The 25446-nt window shown below is 47.9% G+C and overlaps 1 protein-coding gene across 8 annotated transcripts in view; it reads right to left on the reverse strand.

Moving 5' to 3' along the window:
• Positions 1-22531, reverse strand: part of LOC117902273 (protein turtle) — a 58782-nt gene extending 36251 nt beyond the window's left edge. For 3 of the 8 annotated variants that reach the window (XR_004649387.1, XM_034813535.1, XM_034813537.1), the window contains exons 1-7: positions 22393-22530; positions 20285-20725; positions 10510-10943; positions 7640-7761; positions 2952-3234; positions 1848-2089; positions 1519-1605 (exon numbers count right to left, since the gene is read on the reverse strand). Coding sequence is in view for 6 of the 8 variants with exons in the window: in XM_034813535.1 (XP_034669426.1) it covers positions 1519-1605; positions 1848-2089; positions 2952-3234; positions 7640-7761; positions 10510-10870 (1095 nt within the window). In the remaining 2 variants the exon portion in view is untranslated. Of the gene's footprint in view, positions 1-1518; positions 1606-1847; positions 2090-2951; positions 3235-7639; positions 7762-10509; positions 10944-20284; positions 20726-22392 lie in introns of all 8 variants that reach the window. The other 5 variants (XR_004649388.1, XM_034813538.1, XM_034813533.1 and 2 more) reach the window with 4 other exon arrangements.
• Between the last annotated feature and the right edge of the window lie 2915 nt (positions 22532-25446).

Below are 25446 nucleotides of genomic sequence, written 5' to 3' on the forward strand. Positions count from 1 at the left end.
TGGACTGTAACTTAAACTCTCCAACCCAAAACTAAATCCTAAATGGTAGGAGAATCCTGGAGCTTGACAGCTAATTTTTGGCTGTCGCCGTCATCGATATTCTCTCTCTCTCTCTCTCGCTTGCGACTCATGAGAAATAACATTTTGTGCTGTCACACAACTATGAAATGATTTTACCCCACTGCACACCCGCTGACTGCCATTGACAAGTTGTCAGTCAAATGTCAAAAGCGAACATTAAGGGAGAACCCTCTTCGGCCCCCTTCTGCCATTCGATTCGTCCTGACTCTGAGCTCTGAGCTCTGGGTAATTGCATGAGTGCATTTCTCTGCTCTGCTCTGCTCTGCTCTGCCTGTTGTACGTCGTTTTGGGGTTATTTAATGGGCACATTTGCTTTTGCTTTTGGGCAATTTGCTTGCAGAATGTTTCAGTTGAATTAGTCTTAGTTATGGCAAAGCATTTGGCTCTCTGATGTGGGTCGACTGACTCCCGGCATAGGCTCATAAATTGATTCGGAAACCCCAGTCGAATTGCTGTGTGTGTGTGTCCACTCAGCCAGTGTGGCCACAGTTATCTACAGATAAATGTTATTGCAATATTTATGCGAAAATTGCAACACAAAATGTGGCAATTGCAGTAATTGAAGTTTGACTGGGTCTGGGTCTGCCTTTAAGCAAGCTCCCTGCTCCAATAGGTCATGAAAGGTCAAAGTGCAAGCTAGGCAGGCAGGCATATGAGTGGGAGTGCCAGAGCTAAGGGCAAACTGTGAGCAAACCGAAATGCAAATGCATTAGCGAGGCGCGCACAAAAGTATGCTATGGTTTCGTGTGCTCCCACACACATGCACGAGGAGGAGGCAGGAAAGAGTGAAGAGTGTGTGTGAAGGTAGAGTGGCATGTTGTAAGCGGGAATGGGAATGCCAAGCCCAGACCCAGGCCAGGCGAATGACCAAGTCAAGTGTATGCCTGCAGGAGTACGGAGCACGAGTACAAGCAGCTCCAACTGCTGAGCTCCTGCTGCTGCTGCTGCTCTAAACTATTCCGCATGCCGTTCTGTTCAGGGCACTGACTGACTCTCTGGTTTTTTCGCGTTGTAGCTGCATCCAGCCACTGCGTTTTAGTGCCCACAAAAAACTTTTACGCTCGTTACAATTTTTTTTGTTGGCCTGTGCGCGGGCTTAACCGCGTTTTTGGGTTGCGGCTCTAGAAATCAGAATACAGCAAACAGCAATGGGTCTGGGGATGGGTAGTGCCACTGACTGAGGCACTTCACATCCTGGACATGGTTTGGTCTGGTGATTTCTGAAGCTCTTTAGAGCCTTTAGAGTGATTAGTTTGCTTTCAATTTGGTCTGAAGAGATGGACTGCAGCGGCAGAGTCTTTGGCTAGCGGTTGAATGGAAAAAGCGTTGAACATTGATTATAAATGCAGTAAATGCGGAATGCAGAATGCAGAATGCGGAATGCAAACAGAGAGGATGAGTGGAGAGTCGGAATAGGAATTAGAGTTCAACACTTACTCTTATGGCAAATTTCTCATTGATGGCATTCGCCTGGGGGGACTTGGTGGACTTGGTGCGTGCGCTCTTGTCGTTCGCGGCATTATCCTTTATTTTAGATCAAGGATTTGGGCAGTGGAAAGAATATACATACAAAGAAAACTATTAGCGAGAGAGCGCGCGAGACCCCGAGAAGACTTTTGTTGGCCAATGATTTGATAAACGCTTGAACCCAGTCCCTGCCCCCGCCTTTTGGCATACGAATTTGCAATTTAAATTTAAATTTACATTCCGATCTTTTCGTTTATGTTATTCTCAAAGTTAATTGATTTGTATTTTTAGGTTTTTACCATGATTACAGCGCCGCCCGCGATTATAACACGGGCCGTATGGGAGACTTGCCCCTCACCATTGCGTGCAATGCAAGTGTATTCCCCGATATCCTCGTGCCGTATGGTCGAGATCCGTAGCTCGGTGCCGTCATTGAAGATGCCCACCGTGGGCGAGGGATCAACGGGATTGGCATCCTTGTACCAAAGTATTTCCGGGGTCGGTGTGCCATCAGCCTGGCAATTGAGTATAATTGAATCACCTGCAAGAGGAAATGACACAGAAAGCCAGAGAGAAGGAACGAGAACGAGAGAAATTAATAAGGTAAGTGGTGGCAATTGTTACGCTTTTTGGTTTCATTTGATGCGAAAATGTGTGTCTGTGTGTGTGGAAAAGGGGGGTGTAATGACCAGGGTGGGGGACCATCTTCCGTTTAAAACTGTGGCTTTTGTTTCTGTTAGCTGGCTGCACCATCACCATTTGCAGCAGACAGACAATGGCAGCTCTTTGTTGCAGCTCGTCCTCGTCCTTCGCAGTCATACTTTGTGCCGCCTCACTGCGCCTCCCCGTTTTGTGTCTGATTTATGCGGCTGCAGCGCCGCATTTTCTCTCAACGCAACGCATTTCCGGCAAACGGCTTTTGTTTCGCTTTCGAGGGGCTCAGACTTGTAAACATTTTAACTTTTGATTAAGCGACGGAAATTTGATTTGATGCGATTGCGAACATAAAGAGCTTATCGATTTTTGCCCCCTCTTCGGTCTACGCTCGGACCTTGCCCATTCAGAAGATGACAAATGGCGGACACATAACTCCTTGGGGAAGAAAGGCAAAGGAAAGGCAAAGGAAAGGAAAGTATGGCACACTTTTTACGACGCATGTGGAGAGGTCGGGCGGCACTGTAGTTCATTTCCAAGGTGACAAACTCATTCGGGGCGCTGCAACAAATTGCCGGCCATTTGACACAGTCAAAAAAAGGAAAGGAAAAAGGAAAAAGGAGCAGCAATAGGCGGCAGAGGTGGCTGCCACTTAATCTGTGGCACGTTGACAGCGCAGCAAATATGAGAAGTGAATGTAATTTATAGGAGGAGGTTGGGTTGGGGCTTCCTGCACATTATTTACTCACCTAAATTAACGTATATTATATCCTCGGGCGTAACACTAAAGCGCGGCGGTGCATGTACGTCTAAGTGGAACCATGTACCGTTCTTGTGCTGCTTGGGATCGCGATTCAGGAAGACGACCTTGCACTCATACCAGCCCTGATCCGACTCCCTGATGTTGGTCAGATTGAGCGAGGCGCTGCCGAACGGCGAGTCCTGTGAGACGCGCGACACGCGTCCCTTGTAGCCCTCCTCGATGTGCTCCGGATAGCTCTCATACCAGATGTATATGGGCAGATCGGAGCCCTATATATTCGGTGGGTTTAGGAATAAAAAAAAGCGAGACATTAGTCGTGATCTGTTTGGTTGTGATTCGCGTTGCAGATTTTTGATTCGATCTTCGACTTGTAACGTTATGCATGGGTGCTAAATGGCATATTCTGTACATACGATACGAAACGGAGTCTGAATTTACACTCGTACACAAATGGGGAGTGGGGGGACAGGTTACAGGAGGGATTACATGGGTTTATAGATAGTTTTTTGTTGCTAAGTTTGTGAGTTCTTTTGAGGGCTGAACGGACATGAAGCGAATGTTTATTTTTGTACAAAAAACAGTTGCGGCAGCATGCGTTATTTATGTTCTATGTATTCTACATTTTGCTACATATTTACTACGTGACATGCAGGTGCTAAGGCACGACAAAAAAAGGCGAAAAACTTTGCGTACGCTAATCGGAAATTCAAGTTTCTGTTGGAGCGCACAAACAACTAAACAACTGTCAGAAATAAATTGAGTTGCGACACATAAAAAACACACACACACACGGAACATACATACACACACAGTTACATGTACAGTTAGACAATGACATAACTGCGACTCCGTCTCCGTCTGTGTCTCTGTCTCTGTCTGTGGAGCGAAGTAAAATCTACAAACAGTCAAAACAAAAACTCATCACGTTAACGTGAAGAAATTGCGCTGCCGCATGGTAAACACACACACGCACAGCACACACACACACACAGACATGGCCACACATTTTCACTGTCAACACAAGCCCGCTGCCTGCCGAGCAGTTTGCATGCTCATCAACAGCCCCCAAAGGCACACACACAGCGAGCGAGTGTGCCAGGGACACGCTGGCAACAATAAATCATCTGTAGCTGTGTGTATCTGCTGTGTGTGTGCTGTGTGTGTGGTGTGTGTGGCAGCAACTAAAACAACGACGGGGCCAACCGAGAGCGAGAGATACATTTGAAATTCTAGCTTGTGCAGATACAAAAAAAAAATGTACAAAAAATTTGTTGTGCATGTAAAAAATATTTTTTTGTTGAGGCGAGGAGCAAAAATTGGGGTTAACCTGCACTCGCCCCCAATCCTCAAAAAAAGGCAAACCCTCCCCGCCTCGCCTCTGGCTTCCTCCGGCGGGTCCTTTGTTTATTTTATACGCTCCACACATGCCACATGCCAGAGGGGCGGGGGCAAAATAAAACGAATGCATTGAACCGAATGCATTTTCGATTCGAATTCTTTCGCATGACCAGAAGTTGGCCAAAACCCGGCCAAGCATTAACACTTGCTGGCAAAAAAATCAAAAGGATTCTTTGCTGTCTTTGCGCTCTCTCTTCCGTTGCCTCTCTGGCGACAGCGAGATAATTGCGTATACATAAATAATTGGTAAGAAAATTGCTCATACGCCATGTTATCCCCGAGCCCTGAGCCCTGAGAGTTAATCGATTTATTTTCGTAATTAGACGGGGGCCTGCTGCTGCCTGCCGTCTGGCAACGATATATAGGCAGCTACGCCTACGCCTCTCTCGCTTATTAAAACTTATAGACGTTTTAATAATTTCCTAGGCTGACGTATGAAATAATTTGCTTTGGCATCCGTGGCACACGAGGCGGAGCAAAGGGACTTCGTCGTGGCACATTCAGGGACAGACAGAGACAGAGAGAGAGAGACACAGACAGATAGACAGACAGAGAGACAGACAGGCAACAAACGAGGTCCTGGTCCCTTGCTCTCTCTGGTCCCTTGGTCGTTGGGGGCCAAAATTAATATTCGCACTCGCAGAAGCGTCATAAGTTGGCTCGGCAAACATTTTTCCGCTTAATTTATTCAGTAGCAATTAATTTAGATTGCAACTAAGGCAACGCCAGACGCTGACGCCTCTGCTCGACTCTCTCCCTCTGCAAGCATTTTCTTTCGCTTTAAAGAGCGCGCGCACAAAAGTAGGCAACATTTAATGAATAGCGCACAGAAATTTCTGTGCCATTTTCATCCCGTTTTATGGTCCAGCACCAGCATGTAATGCCCGAGAGACAGAGAGAATGCGAGATATACGAGGGCATAAATTAAAAGCTAAAGCCATGTTAATCCCTTTAATTCGGCCATTTAATGTTTTTCTTTTGCTTCTTTTGCTTTTCCATTTTTCCCATTCTCGATGGCGAATGTGTGTGTGTGTGCGACCGTGTGTGTGTGCGCATTTTTATCGCGACAAAACATAAACATACTTTTTTGCAGTACTTATAACTTTGTTTGGCATTAAAATTGCTTGTAAAACTTTTAACTTGCGCACAAAAAAAGGCAGCTATGCAGGAGGACAGCAGGAGGACGTTATCTGCCACACACACACACACACACACACTTCCACATAGACAGTAAGAACTTTTGCAGTGCATTCTCCGCGTGACTTTGACGCCCCCATGCCCATCCCCCACATCGCATTCTTATCCCGGCCACAGCGTCGGCATTTCCACTTTATTATCCTTGCGGTTTTTCTTAGTTTTTGCTCGGCTTGAGCTGCGCTATCAAGCGGCAGGCAACAATCGCTGGAACTCCCACTCTCTGGCCGCCCGAAGAAAGTTAGTTTGCTAGGCTTAGGCGTGCTTGAAATTATGGAAAGTAAGCTGTTTGAGGTTGAGGTTTTAGGTTTTAGGTTGAAGTTGAAGCTCGAGCTTGAGGAGGTTGAGTTTGCCCACGTTAGTTGGCTTCATCAAAGTTTGCATTGCTACAGCTGCAAGTGTCTCCCAGCGACACAGAGGAGACAGTGAAAAATGAGAAATAAAATGCCAGCGAGAGCGAGCGGCATGCAAATTATTACACAATATATTATTACACACAAAATTCCGAAATGAAAATGAAAAGGAGAAATTTCAACAGAGTATGAAAAAGTGATGAGTGTTGGTGTTGGGGTGGTTTGGTTTGGTGTTTTTGCTGGTGCTGGATTGGATTGCCTCGTTTGCTTATTTGATTGGAATACAATTTGCTTATCCTACAGGAATTTGCATTGGTGGCAAACTTTTGGCAGAGTCAAAGTCAGAGGGAAAGTACTGCCATCAATCCGTCACTAGCTGATTGTCCGGATGGCAGTGGCCAGTGGCAGAGTTGAAAAGTTTTCGCATTCATCCCCATGGAATTCGGAGAATAAATCTTTCGTCTGTTTATCTACGGCTCAACTTGGCCAAACATTAGCATATTTCTCTCCGACTGTGACACTGCCCGGTGCCTGCTGCCTGCTGTGGGTTGTGGTTTCAAGAGTGCAGTGGAGAAAATCTGAGAAAATTGTGTGACTAATTTGCTTTCAATACGAGCACGAGAGTGCCGAGAGTACGTGAAAGTGGAACGTGTGCCCTTGCTCAGCTGTGAATAGTTGTGGCTAATTGTTGTGGATTTTTGGATTGGAGTTTTTGTTGCATTTAGATGAGAGAGGAGCAGAATAACAAGAGCTGGAAAAATGTTCGTTGCAGTGAGCCGCTAAGCTAAAGGCTACATTTTGGCTGTGTGTGTGTGTGGGTGTGTGTCGATTTATGTTTCGAGTCGAACGAATTTCGAAAATGGAATTTGGTGGATTTTGTGAATTTTATTTTTGTTTTTTTTTTTTTCGATATATTTTGATCGAGTTTCTTCTCTTTCGCTCTCTTTGTGGGTGGGGGTATCCGGGTGCTGTGAAGCCCGTTCAATGCCCTTCAAATTGATAAATAATTTTCATTAAAAATTGTCTCATTCGAATGCCGCAAAAATAATCATTTCAGAGTGTACAGAGAGTGTGTGTCGGGTGTGTGTGTGTGGAAAAATGTTTCGCTTGCACAAAGCTGAAAGTAAGCCTGAACAAAACACACACACACACACAGTATGCGCGTGTGTGTGTGTGTGTGTGTGTGTGTGTGGTGTGTGTCTGTAGGGTTGGGTCAGATGGTAGATGAAGAACTGGAACTAAAAATGCAAAATACGAGTAGGTACCAATCGGGCAAACACATAAACGAACACTTATACGAACGATAGTTATGTCAAGCAATCGGATATCGGATCTATATATATCGGAACACAAATTTAATCTGTTTAAGGGTTTGCAGCCCTGCAAGCCGAAAGCCGTAGCTGATTTGAAAGCTTTTAAGTTAACACAAAGGATGCCAAAAAAACTCAAAGAAATAATGATTCGAGATGCTCTCAGTATTTTGTATTTATAGCAAAAATAACACACTGAATATTAGAGTATTCATTTAGGAATAGGATAGAGTAGTCGTAGATTGATTGATTGATTGATTGATTTGGTTTCTGGTTTACTGTGTCGCCCTCTTGCGTGCGTGGTAACGGGTCGGGTTTTTATCTGACTGTTTCTTACTTTTTCTTGCTTTTTGCGTATCAGAACAACGTATTGTAAAAAAAGAGAGTTTAGAGAAGAAATGTTATCTGTGATATCGTACCGTTTCGCTCACCTTCTTGTCCCACTGCAGGACATACGGCACCGGATGGTCGTTGGGGAACTCCACATGGCAGTTGAAGATGACACCCTCGCCAAGTATGGCCGTAATGTGCACCGCATCTTCTGCAATAAAAAATGGGAGAACGAGAGAGAAAATTGCATTACTTGTTGGGTGTTCTGGGATCGAGGGCATTCCCCCAGGGACGTGCTGCGCCCATAATCCAGTTAATTCGGTGCAAAAGCCGCAGTCCGTTGCGCCGTCGTTATTGCTTTTCCATTTAGACGTGACATTCAGCACGATTCTACCATTTCCATTCTCCATTCTGCTGACATTCCGTGCGATGTGTTGGCAGTGCCTGAACATGCCCCCGGGGGAGGCTTTGGTTTGGTTTTTTTTTTTAAATGGATTTGTTGATGGACTACGTCGGTCACATGTCAAGTGCTGGTCAATGACTGATGTGCAGAGTACCCCGAGAGGTGTGGAATATTAACAGTTAGCGCATAGAGTGTGCAGGGGCAGGTGTGGCGGAATTTGCAGTGGTTTGAGGCACTCAAACAAAAGTTATTGGACACGAAACTCTCGGAACTCTGTCTCTCAGACGCTGATTGACGCAAAACTTGCGGCTGTCTGTCCGCCCCTCTCGGCACTCCCAGCGACTGGTGACATTTCATTAGCGTTTGTCACTTGTCTGTCCATCCTTCGGTCGCTGTCTGTGTCTGTTGGACACTTGACAGTCGCTGATTAGGCTGCTTGTTGTGCGAGGTGCGAATGTGTGTGTGTTGGGGCTGGGGGTGGGCCAGCACGAGTCAAAACTGAAGTTAAAGTTGAACATTATTGTGCAGCAGGTTGGCGCACAACGGAAATGCAAATGAATTGTCGGAAACAGCAGGACAACAGCAACAGCAGCAGCAGCAGCAACAACTAAGAAGCAAATGCCATAACGTGAGCATATCCTGTTACAGACACGGACTCCACTCGAAGCAGAAAAGACTCCTACTGGCTGCTGGCTGGCTGCTGGCCCTGGGCATGACACTAAACTTGTTAACAAACAACTTTTGACCTGCACATGTGGATGATGCTGAGCTGCCTGCCCGCAGCCTGCTGCCTGCTCCCTGCTGCCTGCTTTTGCCATTGCAATCGAGTGGCTGGAAGTCCGTGCTGGTCCTCCTGCATTGTGGCTTTGATTTTTGCTGCAGCAGGGAGGCACGGGGCTGAATCGAAATCAAATGTGGAAGTGGATATGTGCCAGAGCTGGCTCTGATTGGGTGCGCAGCAATGGCAACAGCAAAAATCATCTTAATGCATTTTGCATAATTTTCTTTTGCAGTGTGAAAATGGGAAAATGAAGCTAGGAAGAGCGAGCAAAGGGGTGGCTGTCAGGACTTGGTTACATGACGTCTTTGTTAGCCACTCTTGACTAGACACTTAACCAGTCACTCACTCAGCTGGCCCCCCCGTCATTCATCTCGTCTGCCCACTGTCCCAGGCCCTGTCCCTGGCCCCTGCCTCAGCCTCAGCCTCAGCCAGCGTGCCCTGCTCTTTGGCTCGTTTTATGCACTGCACGCTTGTTGACTTTGGCATTTGCATAAATTTATGTTAACTTGGCCAGCAGCTTTGGCAGACTATTTGCAACGCCACTCCACAGCCCGCCCCAGTGCTGGGCTGCTTCCTCCCGAAATAAAAAGAAAGAAACATTAACATTAACAACGTTGAGGATAGGTTGAGCATAGCAGGATGCTGCTCATAATGATGATGATGATGGAAATGAGAAGCGTATAGTCGCCGCACTTGTGCGTCCATTGCCCTTTGATAGTGCTGCAGACATGTCGCAAGTCCAGAGGGTAGCAACAGCAACAGCAGCAGGAAGTCGGTGTCGCCCTCGTGTGTCTGTCGCGCCTTTTGATGGCGTTAACATGCAAAAGTGGTTTCATTATTCCATTTAGAATGTCCTTCACAGGGCAGACATTTCCACTCTGCCAGCACTCCAGTGCGGAGCGCACTCGAGCACTCGAGCTCGGCAGCGACTGAGCGCCGCACTTTGTTTTCATTGATTAAAGCCAAGTTGAGTCGTTTTTCCGGGAACTCATTTCGGTATTTTCTAGCTCCAGCCACGCCCCAAGCAGTTGACCTTTCGACCGTGCAGCAAAGTGGCCATCATGGCCACTGCCTGACTGCCTGCCGAAGGCTAAGGAATCTCAAGCGGTTTTTCCAATTTTCGGCTAAATTAAATTGAATTAATTCACTCGAGGAACGTGGCAGGCAGAACGTGGCACGTCACGGTACATTGAGCGGCAGCGAACGAAAAGTAGCAACTTTTAATGTGCTGCTCAGGGTGGGGATGGGGAATGGCTTATTGAATTCAACAGAACGCCGCCTACTCAGGACTCGCATTTTCGTGGAATTTTGATGGGAAAAACGAACACCACAGGCACTCATATGCCACTCTTTTTGGGGTGGGCACAGATGACGCTGCATGAATCTGAATCTGAATCCAAAAACCGAATCGAGTGGCACTTTTCGTCAGGCGACTGTCAACTAATTGCCAAAATGTAATCTGCTTTGCCCGGCACGTAAGCCGCTTATTGTGCACCATTAAATTTTGCCTGAACACGGCATAAAAATCTACCCACATGGCCGGACTACGGGCATTAGATTGCAGTGGACTCGAGTCCGTTTTCTATCCCTCTTCGGTAACTTCCTGCGCCCTCTCCAATCAGTGGAGCTTCAAGGACTTTCGGGGGGTAACAAAAAGTAAAACAAAAAACGTTTATCACATTTTTTGCTGTAACTTTTGACGAGGCTTAGCCAGAAATTTAATTAAGCTGCGAAGCGGATTGGGTTTTGCATTCAACTAGAACCTCCTCACTTACCTGGAATGTTGTGCGTTTGTGCATGCTCCGCTAGTAGGGAAAGCAACGAAATCAACACAAATTTGATAACTTGTATCGATCTGGTGGCAGGTCCTGAGCAGCTCGAAAAGAGTGCACTCGATCTGGCGGCATTCACTTCCTCGTTCTCGTTCTCGTTCTCGCTCTCGTCACCGCCTGCTACTCGTCGTCGGCCTCTGCTTCTCGTTGATGTTTTCACTGTGAATGCAGCCGTTTTCGTGGCTGTGGCTGTGTTTGCTGCTGGAGCGCTGTTTGAGGATTGTTGCTGCTGCTGCTTTGGTGGCTGGCTGTGGCTCAATGCCCGACACCATCGATGAGACCCAAGGTCCGCACACACGCCCATGCCTCTGTTCCCATAGTCAATGCCGCCGCCACTAACGTATCCTCCTCCTACTCACTTGTGGCAGTGGCGTCATCTGTAACGAACGAGAAAGATGAAGAGAGAGTGAGTAAATGTCTTGCTGCAGCCTGCACCTGGCTGCACTTGATGAAGCTGTCACTTGGCAGCCAGTTGCATCCATCATTCGTCAGTGTCAGGCGTCGGGCGTCAGGCGTCAAGTGTCAACAGACATCGACCGACATTGGCCATCTACAGACTGCAATATTCCGCGATTAATCTCTGGCAACGATGACAGACCCAAATCTCGGGTCTCGACAAAACTTTAACAACGCTCCTTACACAAATTAATAAACAAAAGTTTTCCATTTCAACACCCAAACCCGACACACACACGTCCGTAAAATTAAGCAGCTAATATGTTGTAGAACTACGAACTGATAAGGCGACACAGCCCCTGCCACCCACCACTTAGCAAAGATTGGGCGACAGAAACTTACGAGGCGAAGGCTTTGCGCTGCTCTCCTATACAAATAGCACAAACTTTTGCCGCTGCTCATTGTTTGGCAATAAAAGTTTGGGTTTTAATGTAAAACTCGTGTCGCCCGAGACACTGAGATGGGGGGAGTGAGACACCCATTGTTATGGGGATAGAACAGCCAAGGATCTGGGTGGTGCTGCCCCTCTCTACTGTTGCATTGTTAATTGAATTTGTGGCTGCCAGTCGCTGAGTTTTATGACTTGGCCACAGGAATGCAGCCAAAGAGAAATTAAGGTGCAAAAGCGCGAGTGGAGAACAAAGCCAGAAATGTGTTTTTAATTAAATTATTCGGGCAATGGAATGCCTTAAACGGAATCCGCTTAATTTGTACAAAATGCGAAACAGACTGAAGGCAGGCAAGGAGCAGGGCAGGCCACCCACAGGCACAGACAGACAGCAGATCCCTGCGTGTATTTTAAATGGCAAGCAAAGCATTTTTGTAAGCATTTTCATTGCCATAGAGGCGGGAAAGGAAAGCCTCTGCTGTCACTGGTGTGTTGTCACTGCAATTAAGTAACTTGAGCAAAAAGAAAAAAAGGTACAGGAAAAGGCAGAGGCAGGAGCATCACAGGAGCTCTTCTTTTAGTTGGCTTCTGCGGTGAAAAGTTACATTTCCGTGGCTGACAGAGCTGTATAAACGTCATTAGTGTCATTTTAATGCACAACTTAATACCAGGCTGCCAGGCGGGAGAGACAGCAGAGAACAAAAGAAGACAGACAGCAGCAGGAGCAGCAGCCACAACAGCCCTGCTCCGACTCTTCCTGCTGCCTCGTGTGTGTGTGCGTAAATTTTAATCCTTTTTGGCATGACATGTAAAATTTTAATAACGTTCAAGGTTTCTGTGAGGCGTTATTAAAAGTTTCCTTTTTTCTGCTGCTGCACATTATGACAAGTTTATTAAAACGGAAAATGTATTTATAGAGCGTACTCGAATGCCGCAGCTCCCACAAAACTAAAAGCCCAAACGGGCAGACAGAGAGAGAGAGAGGGAACAGCCAGTCAGTCCAGGCAGCCAACAAGCAAGCAGCAAAAATCGCATTAACTCTGCGGCAATGTCTGCTCGTCCCTGTCCAAACTGAGGCAGGATGCTGGGACCCAACGCCGACACAGAGCTAACTAAAATAGAACAAAAGCCGGAAAAATGATTTCCCTTATGGCTGAATTTTCATTACCGAAATGCCCGCCATGGCGTATGATTTCATTTGTAAATCAGCTCAAGTTGAGACTCGACCAGCGCATAATGTGCCACCCGATAGGGGGCTGGACGTTGGACAGCAAACAATGACAAATCAGCAAACGAATTGCATTTGCTGATACACGTAGCCAGACGACCTCCCAACCAAATGCAAAGCAGGGCGAGGACAACGAGGCGGACGAGATGCCCCATCGAGATGTGAATGTGCCGTGCACTAAATCAGTTGATTGGTTTGCCTGACAACCCAGCCTACTGGCACAGGTCCTGACGCTGCCTGACTGCTGCCTGTCCTTTGTTTTTGTCTATGGCAGGGGGGCGGTGGCGACTGTGCCATGAGACCCATAACTGAATTGTCGGCCACGTCGTTGTCATTAAAATGTGTGCGACTGTGTGTGTGTGTGTGCCGTGCAGATCCGCATGTGGAGCTTCCATTTTATTTTTCGGCTCTGCTGTCAGTCGTTGCTGTTGGTGCGGCGGCAGCACTTTATGGCATCCGCTTCCGTCACCGCCAACGACTGATGGAGCAGCAGGAGCAGTAGGAGAGGGTTCGAGCTGTTTTGGTTGACTTCACACACGGCACACAGGATTCACACACCGCATGATCTTCCACGCGGCAGCTACTTGGCGCTCATTTGCATTACTGCGGAAAGGCAGAAGGGCAGCGCCAGTTTTAATTAAAAACCCTCCGTACTCCTCCTCCTCCTCCTGGCAGCCACAAATTATTTTCCCTTCACGTGAATGGCCCTGGTCGTGGTCGTGGTGCTGCTGCTGCCTGGGATTCAGAAACTAATTAAGCATGTTGTGCGCCACAACTTGCGGCCCCCGAATGCCCGAATCTTTTGGCAAGGACTCGCTACGAGCACTACTCGCTACTAGCTGCAGCCCCCCATTGGCACTGCGAATAAGTGCGAGTGGCCACTCGACCAATGCTACTTGTCGCCGGCTGCCACACCCCAAGACATTTCGACAGGTCCTGCCGGAGTGCACATATATGTTTGTGATTGTGTGTGTCCTTAACAAATTTTACAACTTTTGCACATTGTGCCAGAGCAACGGCAACGGCCAAGTCCCAGCGAAGAAGTGGAGTGCCCCAGAATGTGTCCCATTTTCCAAGCATCCATGGGATTGCTGTTTCTTCTACATTTTAGTATCACTCATACGCCGCGTTGCTGTACGCCTTGAAACTTTAATGAAATGGAACGCCCTGCTCCATTCGCTCGCTCTCTCGCTCTTGCTAGCATTTGGGGGAATGAGCCCTTAAGCCATCTGGCAGTAAGCTTGTTAGCAAAGCTGAAACAACAGCAACAATGCCCCCAACAAAGAAGCAGAAGGCAGGCAGTGGGGAGGCAGCAGCAGTGGGCCAAGCAGCAGCACTAGAGAGGAGGGAACTCCTATGTAGGCCAACTGCATAACAATGGACCGGGGCAGCTTTGCATTGACAACCCTTATCCCCTTTGGCCCCCCAGTACCAGGTCCAGAGTCCACGGCAATTATTTTAAAACGCAGCCTCCCTGCCCCCAGCTAATTTTCCCAATGATGTTCGGCCAGCCAAGATATGGCCATAAAGCGGAATGCTATCACTTAATCTAATGAGTTCTCCCCACCTTTCAAACGGGGCAATTACGTGAAGAACATAGAGAGAGAGAGAGCGAGAGACTCTCTCTTCTATCTCTGTGCGCCGCCAAAAAAAAGAACTTTGCCCCATTAGCAGGGCGGGGCAGGAAAGTAAACGTAAAAGTTTGAAACATAACAGCAGGAGGAGGAGCAAGAGGAGCAGTGGCTGGCAAAGTCAATATATCATTAGGCACTTTAGCGTTAAATGATCCAAAAAAATGCGCCCAAATAGACCCAAGAGCTGTGGCCATGTTTGGGCCATGCAAAATGGCCCGAGCACTCGGCCATTGGCCATTGTACAATTTTAATTGCTCTAAAATGTTGTAATACAACACGAACCACAAATAAATAAAATTTGCTGACATCAACAGGATGTTTGCGGGTTCCTGTGCGCAGTCTAAGGGCCCAGGAACAGGGCCTAATGGCTGTCCGGGGCCCAGGCCGGGCTTTTGAAAATGTAGGCAGGGGCAGTGGGGGGGGGTCTGTGGGCAGGAAATGAGTCGGAGCATTGCTTTGTGCTGCCGTCCGTTCGTTTTATACTTTTTTACAATATATTTGTGTGTGTGCTTGCCTGCCTGCCGTCTCATTTAGTTTTCACTTTCTTATCGGCTTGCCCCCCATTACGCAACAAATTTTCATTCACTCATTCATTTATTGCGGAGACACAGCAGCATCTCGGCTTTTGTGCGGCTCCAAACGGTTGACTGCCATAATGGATTGTTTCACTTGACGACGACGACGACGACGACGACGGCCCATGTGTGAGCAGAGTTATTTATTGGTCAATTCATTGTGTATTGGCCGGACTGTGGGTACAATGACAGCGGCAGGCATGACGGCGCACAAAAGCGGCTCGGTCGCCGCGTCTGCAATTTCTTATATCAAATGATTCTCACTTATTCGTTTTACAATTTTCAACAATTATGCTGCTGCTGCAGAGGGGCGTGGCTAGCCGCTTTGCAGCAATTAAATTCTTAACAAAATTTCGGAAACGAAACTGCACAAAACTTTGGCTCTCGCTCTCTCGCTCTTCTCTCTGTTTTTTGTGGCAAAAGTTTAACTTGGAAAATATTTTCTTCCTACACTCGGAGTCGCACTTGAAGTCGCACTGGGGCTTGGGCACAAATATTTCCCAAAAACTAAAGCAAAAGCAGGGCAGAGAGGGTTCCGGCTGCGCGTCAGAGCAAAAGGAAAATGCTGAACAAAGAGAGCGCAAAACGAGCAAAAGTTTTATGCTTGCTGCTTAATTGCGGCATTTCGATTAAGCAAAATTAATAATAAAAGTTTGTGTTATTATTTATGCAGTCCCAGGACGAGTGAAAATATCAAAGGGAGAGGCAGCGCAAAGCGGAGCCCGGCGGATGTGAAAATTTAGCCTGCGCCCTGCAAAACTTTTCCATCTTTTGGTTTGTCTTCGTTTTCTCTGTTTTTCTGCCCCGCTGTATCTTTATTCATTTTCATTTTCTTTGCTTGGTCAAGGCGGTGTGGGGGGCTGCTCGCCGTCTCTTTCACATAAATCCCCGTAAAGTGCTTCAGAAAAAGTTTTGCCCACCACAATTTGAAGGCTGAAGGACGGGCAGAAGACTACTAGCTGAGGTCGACTAATAACTGCAGACATGCGTGCAACATAGGAAGAATTTTGTCCTTTTGAAGCTGTCAGCTCTTGGACCCCCCGCACCCCGCACCCATCATTATTGTACACTTTCCCCAGCCATTTCTGCCTTGCATCTCCTCGCCTCTTCACTTATTATATGAAGTTTTGTGTCTCTCATTTAACTTTTTTAAAACTTGTTCAAACTAAAGCTCTCACACTAACTAAAGGGTGGGTGGGGGTGTGGACTCCCTCTTTAGTCTTTAGCGGCTCTAACTTCCACTGACTTTTCGGACGCACTGTAACGGGGTGGCGCAAAAACACAGAACGGAATGGAAGAAAAATAAATAAATGTAATGGCAACGCTAATGAACGGCCACCCAGCCAGCCATCCATCCATTCAGGCAGCCATCCCCAGCCCCAGCCCCAGCCCCACCCCCAACTCCGCTTCGACTCCTCGAGAGCAGCGGACATGACCATAAACTTTGCTGCGTTGCTTGGCGCTGCTCTCCGCTCGCATAAAGTTGATTTCGATCAGAGCAAAGAGGGGCGGCGGAGAAAAAAGTCAAACGGGGATTCGGGCAAAAAAGTTTAGCACTCGAGCGTCGACGCTGCCTGCCATTCCACCCCTGTTTACGCACGTCTTTTGGTCGCTGCATCAAATGCTGCTGAATGTTGAATAGCGGAAGAAGATGGAAAAGGAAAGGGAGCACAAGAACAAGAGCAAAGGCGAGCAGCAGCGCAGTGGGAGTGGGGAGGAGCGCGGCAAAATCATGACTGAAGTGCAAAACTTTTCCCATTATGCAATAAATAAATTTCCATGCTTTAAAGTGGCAATCGGATGGGTGGTGATGGGTGGTTCAAAACGTAATTACGTATATGTCATGTGCTGTACCTTGTAATGGGGCATATCAGCCTCGAAATTGAATAAGCAAACAAAACAACGAAGCGCCGGCAGTGCCTGGCGAAAACTTGGCCAACAGTTTCGCCCCGGCCAGATGCAGAGGTGCTGCTCGCTCGCTCTGCTTTGGCAGGTTATTGATTTTTCAGCGGCACTAAGCGGCGTCTTATGTTTCATACCAAAGCAAGCGAAAAAAGGGCGCACAAGCCAGCAAACACGCGCCTGCTGCCTTCCTCCCTTTTGACGAGTCCATTGAACTATTTGCTGTTGTGGCCTGAATGTCCTTATCAAGAGCTGGTCCTCGCTGCCTCCACGCCGACTGGGCTCCTGTCGATATCTCAAAACTAATAAAAAGGGTTCCGTGCATCGAAAACTTTGGCAACTTTTTCGTTGTTCAAATTGATACTCGAGCACCGAAGGGTGAAGCAACTGCTGGTCAAGCAGAGGCTTGGACCGGGGCTAGCAAGATTTCTGATTGCGCTTTAATGGGGCCTAATGGCCGGCGACAAGTGTGGCAAATTACTTTAATGGCCACTACGAAATAATGAACATCGAAACACTTTACAACGGAGCGGGGCAGAGGGCAGACTGTGCCCCGTTTTGTGGCCGCTTTTTGGTATTGGTTAACCATTATGGCCGGGGCGGGCACCCCCGTGACTCCTTTTTCTTAACATTTTTCCTTTCCTTTTTGCCAACTTGAAAAGTCCTTAAAGTCCGTGCATTTGTTGTGCTGTATGGAAATATTTTAATTTGCCGTTCTTTCCACTTAAACATTTTCACATTCCGCTGCCGGCAGAGCCTCCCAGAAGTTTGGGCCGTAAGAAAACAAAAGAAGAGCCCGCATAGTTATTAAAAGAGCGCAGAGGCATGTGGCAAAAGTTGTCTCTGACAGTACTTTGTAGCCTTCGCTTGTGCCAGGGAGGAGCGGGACAGAGAGAGACTTCTTTTTTTTGTATCGCAAGCGAAAAAATGCAAACAATTTTCAACTTTAACTGCAAAGTTGCTCCGTCCCTGTGCTGCCTGCTGCCAGGCCGCAATTTTTGCCAGCAAATTGAAAATGCATTCGTGCACGGCCGCCTGCCGCCTGCCGCCTGCCTGGCTGACGGACCTTAAAGCAAAACGAGACACAAATCGTGCTCGCTGGCTGGCTCTGGCTCTCCCGTTCGCATATTCAGAAATTCGAATTTCATGCATATAAATGGAAAATTGAAAACGAAAATTCGGGCATTGTTTTTTATGTTGCAGCTGCAGTGGGTGCCACTTGCCACCCTTTCCCATAGCTGCCCCCACGGCTGACTCCCTGTTTTCGCAGAGCTGTAAAAATAAATCAACAACTGGGTCAATTTTAACGCTTCACTGCCAATGGAGTGTAAAAACACAACAACAGCAAAGGCAAAGCCAAAGGCAAAGCCATGCACCCGCTGCCTTGTGGGTGCAACACTCGACCTGAGAGCCCAGCTGAAGCCCTGCTGCTGCTGCTGCTGAAATGGTTTCCCTGGCTGCCTAGCTACCTGTACCTGTCTCATATGTGTGAAAGATCGTCGTCGACAGCAAATTGCATTTTATGTTTTCATCCAGAGACTCTCAACTGCCTGGCTGGCTGGCTGCTGCAGGAAATTCTGTGTATCTATCGGACTCTGGAGGGAGTCGCTTTGCAAAAGAAAAACAAGTTCGAGTTGGAGTTGGAGTTGGAGTTCTCTTATACGCTCGACGATGCTGTATATAAGCGAGAGATACATAAGCCGTAGAGCGGATACATAAACTCCAGTGTAAACCGATCTCCAAGTCTTGAACTTCTGCCTCCAAAAACAACAACAAAAACTTCTACGCCTTCTACGCTTTGCTTGGCTTTTATTTTGTGTTTGTTTGGACTCAAGTTTCAGCCTGAGAGTCGCAGGTCTCGCTCCTCATTATGTGCGCCAGTTTGTAGTTTTTTGGGAGCCAACTTTGGCCACAGCTCGGAGTCGCTCTGTTTGTGTGTGTATACCCAAAGCTTCTCGATCGCTTGCTCTGGTTTATTGGTTGCCCCCAAGAGCAGAGCAGAGCATAGCTTCAGCCTCTAGCAAAATTCCAATGAACCACGGAATCGTAGACATAATTGAGCGCGTTAAAGCAGACTCGCTGACTGACGAGTGACCAGCGGAGCAGCGGAGACCAGCAATCCCCCCCTCCAGCTGCTGCTTTGTTTGTAGTTTTCTCGCATTGTTTATGTTTTGTTCCAGCAATTTGGCTGCATTCGTGAGAAAAAAATCGTTATCATTAGGGAGGGGGGGAGAGACTGCTGTGTAGCTAAGCGACGTCATCATAGCCCATAACCCGTTTTGACTTGGGCTTTTGGCTTTTTATTTGACTCCAACTCTGCCTATGACCTTAGCCAGCAGTCACGCAAGGCGCCCACTCCTCATATGTAAAGTCAAATGGGAGTTACAACTTCGTTTGTAATAAGAAATCGATTTGCTGATGAGCAGCAGCTCGGCACATAAATCTGCGTTTGAGTGCAAATGTCTGGGGAACATAATCCTTTCTTTCTTTCTTGCTTTCTTGCTTTGGGGACGCATCATCGATCAGAGCGACACACTTTCATTTATCATTATTAGAGCCCCAAAACAAAGCCCCGACTGGAAATGAGGCCTGGGGCCACGGCCAGCGACGGAAAGTGGAAATTCGAATAAATGATTGCACGAGCCACAGCCACAGAATGGAGTCGGAGCAAAGATAGAGCAGAGACCCAGAGACAGAGAACGTTTAGTGAAGCGCAAAAGGCAGCAGTTCTCTCTGCAGTTTGCCTCTCTTTTTGCACTGTGTTTTGTGTCTCCGTTTAAGGGAATTTCAATTTCCTGGGCCCATACATATCCATATCCACAGATGCCACTAATAACTCTGGTGGCCCTTTGTCGGAGTCTCCGTCGTCATCGCTTACACATGTTTGTTGCTTCGTTACGAGCATTTCCAATTGCATTTGACCATCTGTCCGGTCTCTCTCTGTCTGCTCTGAGGAGCATGATGTACCCTCCAAAGCCACAAAACCAATCAAGCTGCCCCCTTGCCTTTCGCTGCCCAAACATGTTGCACTTGGCTGGGATGGCTCGCTGTCTCTCTCTCTCTCTCTCTCTGGTGGGTTGCCATTTTCCCTGACGTTTGCTCTGGCTCTGGCCCACTTTTTAGTTGTTGTTTTTATTGGTCCGTGTGTGTGCGTGTGTGCGTGTGTTTTTTCTGGCCTCAAATATATATTTTGTAATTGAATTGTGCCATAATGCCCCAACGCTCTCGCATTCGCACTTATTTACACTTTTGGTCCAATGTAATTGAAAATTTCATAAATTTTAATTAAATTTTAGCCCCCGGTCGTCGGGAGTATTTGATTGCTTTGTGTTCAGTCCCAGTATTGGCAATTTATGCTTTGCTCCAGCTCCCACCCCTGTCTAGTTTATGTTTTCCCTGCGGAGTAGTTTTTAGTCGAGTTTTAGTCTCGATTTTCCAGCCCGCGGGCGCGTCTGCTCGCTCGAATATTGAAATTCTGGCAACATGTTTATGTAGTTAGAAACAGAATTCAGCGGCGGGGTTGGCTGTGACTCACCTCAATTGGGCAACCATTATACGATGTGTTCAGATCCAGAGTCCAATGTTGGTGGGGTGGATGGGTGGTGGCTGGGCGCTTCCTACCCTGGCCAGCAGAATTGATTGCTCAGGTCGTAAAAGTCCTCCAATCCGACAGCGGGTTGCCTGTGCCCGTTCGCTGTTATGTTTGCTTTTGTTCTTTCCGCTTTTCCGCTTTTCATGCACTCCAAATGTGAAGGCTTTATTGGAGCAACTCCTGGCTGTTGCGGATCGAATGTTGTTCTTGATGCTGGCTGAACGCTCTGCTGTTGTTGTTTTACACTTTGTTTACAGGATAATCGCACGCTTTATGACACTTTCCCTTCGAGCATTCAAGCATTCACTTGGCTATGCGTTTGATGAAGGACGAAGGACTTTGAAACCGTTGTAGCCGTGGCCGTTGACTTTCTACGTGGGGCTGCTGCAGCACAAAAGGGAATGGAGCATTTTTATGTTATTCTTTGGGTTGATGGCAGGACAGAACAAAGGCAAAAACATAAGACATAAACACACACACACACACACAGAGGCAGGGAGAGGCGCGGCTTTTATGCACAACAAAAATAAAATCAATATGGCGTAAAAATAAGGAAAATTATACCGAGAATTATTCGCTTTTGATGTTGTAATCGCGCCTGGGTGGGGGTCGGGCTTATGGGCTTTGGGCCTCGATTGTTTTTTCGATTGTCCTATTGGCACACACACACACACACAGAGGCACACACGCACACGTGACTCATGCGGCGGCATTGGGGCGCGCGAGGGTCACGCCTTTTGTCTTTTGTAATTGGTGCCGCCGCCGCCACTGCCACTGCCACAACTCAACTCAACGAGTTTTACCGTACATTATATAATTGTTGTGGCATTAGAGGACACTTTATTAGCATGGGCCACACACCGCGCGAGAGCTGGCGCCTGCTGGCTTTGCCTTTGTTCCTTGGAGCTTTACTCCCTTTACACAGAAAATCACAGTGGGCAGCGAGCCAGCTAGTACTTCTCCACACAGCTGTGCCACACGTCGCACCGCCACACCAATTGCCGTTTCGAGACTTGCGACTGTTTGGCTGTCGACAGCAGCACACGGCCAGCCAGGCAGCTCCTCGTGCTGCTGCCTCTCAGCGCTGGAAAAGCGCTGCACAGGGGCAGAGCCATGGAGAGCCAGAGTGGGTACCAGTTTTCCAGGGCAGCAAAATATTGGGTTTTATTTTTGGGCCATTCACGGCAAGAATGGCCCGAAAAAACTTTCAAAATCTTAGACAAATTTCGGGTTACTCTCTCCCCCAAGCCACAACGAAAATCAGTTGAACTTTTAGGCAGCATTTTCACAGATTTTTCTGAAACTTATTCGTTCTACTTTCAATGTCATTTTATTTCCGCAGCGCCGCAGCACAGCTGATGCGTAACGGTTTTTCGTGCAGTGAAAATTCCATAATAACGGGAATTTGATGTCCACTTGCGCAACTGTCGCGAAAATCCTTGCCACAGCCAGCCAGCCAGCAGGCCAGCTATGTAGCTCCCTCCCCTTTTAATGTTTTTTTCCAGTCAACTCTCGCAGCAACTCTCGCGCTCTCTTCTGCGCTCTCCTGCGCGCGCTCTCTCTCTCTCTCTCTCTCTCTTCGTATTTTGCGATCCTTACGAAACTGGAAATTTTTCTTCTACAGCGCCAGAACTCTGCTGCTGTTTTTGCTGTTTTTCTTTTGGGTTTTCTCCTACAGCGGCTGTGGGTTTTTTTTTTTTCTTTTTCAGCCTGTGCACCCGCGCGGGTGTGGTCCTGGCTCTGGCTCTGTCACTGATTCTGTTTCTGTTTCTGCCATGCAAATATTCATTTTGATTTTCGCTTTTATTAAACACGAAACACACTCACGCACGCACGAGCACACACTCACGAGGGGTGCAGCCACCCCTTGGGCCATGGGCTGGGTTCCGCTTGATTGCCGCTCCGTAGCCGCTTTTCCTTAGCGCAATTTATTAATCAATTTCGTATCCATATTTTTGTACAATTTTCCGAGTCAAACTCAACACACACAAACACACAGACACAGACACAGAGGGACAGAGACAGGTAACGAGTGGGAGGAGAGCACTTACAACAACCGAGACACAAGAGACACTCACTAAACGCTGCGTGCGATTCAGCTTCAGCTTCAGACACGGACTGAAATTGAGATTCGACGTTGATTTTCTAGGTCCGCGCTCACGTACGATGCCGCAGAATAACAATTGAGGAATATTGAGGGAATAAGCGCCTATGAACGGCGCGACGCGACGCGACGCGACGCCAGCATTGCAGCCACCACAACTTCCGGAGAGTAAGCAGCGGAGAGTCTGTAAAGCAGAGAGCGAGAGCGAGAACGTGCGCAAAGAGCAGGCGGAATCGTAATCTCTTATACGCTGCTCACCTTTCGCCGCCGCCGCCGCTGCTGCTGCTGCTGCTGCTGCTAACCTGTCTGGACAGTCGGGTTCGGGATGCGGTTCGGGTTTCTCTCTCTCGCTATCTCGCTCTCTCCCGCTCGCTTTAACCCTTTTGGCTTTGCATGCCCTTTCTGGAGCGAGCCTGAGAACCGCGAGAGGCCTCGATTCGGCTGTCCCATTGAATAATTATCTGGAGTTTACCTGTTCAGGGCGGTCGGCCCTTACGTAGTGACCCAAAAACCAGTTTCAGTTTTCTGTTCTCTGTTCTGTGTGTTGTGTGCGGGGTTCTGGCCAGCAACTCGTTTGCCACTCCGGCTTGGAGTTGGACTTGAAGTTGGCTTTCGGGCCATGGGCGCACAGAAAAAAGCGGCAGGCGCATGCGCGACGCGCTGAAAAGCCCAGCTTGAAGGGGGAACAACTCTTCAGCCATGTGGAAATGTGTTAAACGCCAAACACCAGTCGCGCGGTGTATTTCTATTTGAGTAGCCGTAGAGCCGTAACTGTGCCCTGTCGTTGCAGATAATTGGATAATTTCGAGCGTTTGCTCTTCCCCCTCTCCCGCTCTAATAAATGGCTTTTTAATTATGGCCCCGCTATGGGAATGCTGTCCAGCATCTGCTGGCTGGCTGTCTACCTGCCCTGCACTCTCCAGTGCAGCAGCCTCAGGCAATGTACTGCCGCTGCCGATGATGATGTACCTTTTGTCCAATCTTTTGGCAAGTCATAAAGTTCTCATGCCTTGACCTACGATGCAATATTTTAATTAGCAAACATCTGCTGTGAGTGGAGTTGCGAGGAAGAGTTTCGCCAGAAATATTTCCCTTGCAGACGCTGGCCGAAGAGCGAACTCCGCGCTCCACTTGGGAGCGAAGCAACTGGAAGGCAGAGAGCCAAAGCGGGAGAGCGCCTGCGCCTAACCTGCACGACGCGCTCTCGCTCTCTCGTGGCGCAAGTCGGAGACATGATGCCGCCCCAAATGCTCCACAGCCCCAACCCCACAGCTTTAACGAGCAGCTCCGACGTTGCCAAAAATATTTCGTTTTTCGCTGAATTTCACTTGGTTTACAGGCCAGGGCACGGGCACCCAGGTCGTATCTAGTCGGAGGCCCCAAGGAGCAAAGGATGGGGGATTGGGCTTGGGCTTGGGGTGTGGGTGTGGGTGTGGGTACTTGGTGCAGTATTTATGCCCAATTCGGGCAACAGTATATGTTGACTTAAGCAGCCTGATTTATGCATTATATTAGCGTTGATTTTTAGCTGCAATAAATCTGCAAATACTGCCATAAACCCATCCGCCCTCATCCGTAATCATAATTCACTCGAGGCAGGCCCAGTAATAGCTCGGGAATAAATGTGCCCTTCATTGATGCATCGACTAATTTGTGTCTGGATCGTGGAGCGCTGCCTGTCCTGTCTGGCCTTAAAGGTTAAAGAAGTTTCGTGCCATATGTTGCCCTCGCTTCAGGGCATGACTGAAGCTTTTGCAGCTGTCACACACCTGAGACCTGAGACCTGTCCAACTAATTGGCAATTTCATAATCGCCAAAATCACAATTTGCGCTACGAACAAAGCACTGAGAAGATTGCCTTGTTCTGCCAGAGGTTGCACAACTATTAATGACCACACGCACGCGGACAGACAGCAGCGGAGAAGGAGACAGAGACTGAGAGTGGGATACGGGTGCTGCCTGTCCGTAGGGAAAATCCCGGAACGTGTTCTGCCTGGCCAAGAAAGTTTCCTCCGACAGAGCTTGAATTATTGTCTCTGATCTGCCAGCGCCCCTTACTGCGGGTAACTCATAATTTGCTCGGCTGCAAGGTGTTCATGTGGCCATAAAAACAATAAAATATTTAACACAAATTTTAACTTAATGCTCGGGCTCGTAAAAATGTATGAGTGTAAAAATGTTTACCTATGGCACAGGAGCGTGGCTGAGTCCATTCCAATGTCGCCTCATTAAACCAGAAATTACACAAAGGATAACGCGCAGCTTGACGGCAATGGCCGCAAAGTGTTTGTGTTTGCTGCCTGCCTGCCTGCCTGCCTGTCTGTCTGTCTGTCTGCCTGTAGCTCTGCCTCACCCCTTTAGAGGCAGCCTCCTCCTACTGCTGGCTGCCTTTGGCTTACGGCTGGCATACAAATAAAAAATTATCGCCCACGTCCAGGAGGCTGCCTAAAGACTGCCTTTGCCTGTGCCTGTGCCTTTGCCATTATATTTTATTTTCACAATTTTTCGTCACTTTTGATGCCAGGATACACAGAGCCCAGCAGCCCATAGCCTGGCAGCCAGGCAGCTTTATATTCTTTTTTTTTTGTATTTTGTATTTGCTCTCGGCTTAATATTCTCCAACCCCCCAGCCCCAGATGTTGTGCCTAGTACCCGTCCCGGACCCCGCCTCGTCATTGTCTTTTGACGCTGCGAGCGTTTATCGGTCTGTCCCTCCGCCTGTGTGTGTATCTTTTCCTGTTCGAGGCTGCTTCCTGCTTATTTCTTATGTGTATTTTTTACCGACGCTGATTTTTATTCCTCTGCAGGATGTGAGATATTTCATTCAGCGCAGCTAAATGCTCCAGCCCCACACCAGAAGGGACCAAGTTGAAGCAGATAATAATTTTTCATCTTTATGATGTTTTCACGCTTTGCTGTGCCCTGCTTAAGTCAAGCATTCAACATTCTGCGAGTGCGATGGCTGCCAGGCAGCCAGGCAGCGGCATCTTTCGCTTTTCAC

The sequence above is a fragment of the Drosophila subobscura genome, chromosome U (assembly GCF_008121235.1).
Source record: "Drosophila subobscura isolate 14011-0131.10 chromosome U, UCBerk_Dsub_1.0, whole genome shotgun sequence".
In the NCBI taxonomy this organism is placed as follows: Eukaryota; Metazoa; Arthropoda; class Insecta; order Diptera; family Drosophilidae; genus Drosophila; species Drosophila subobscura.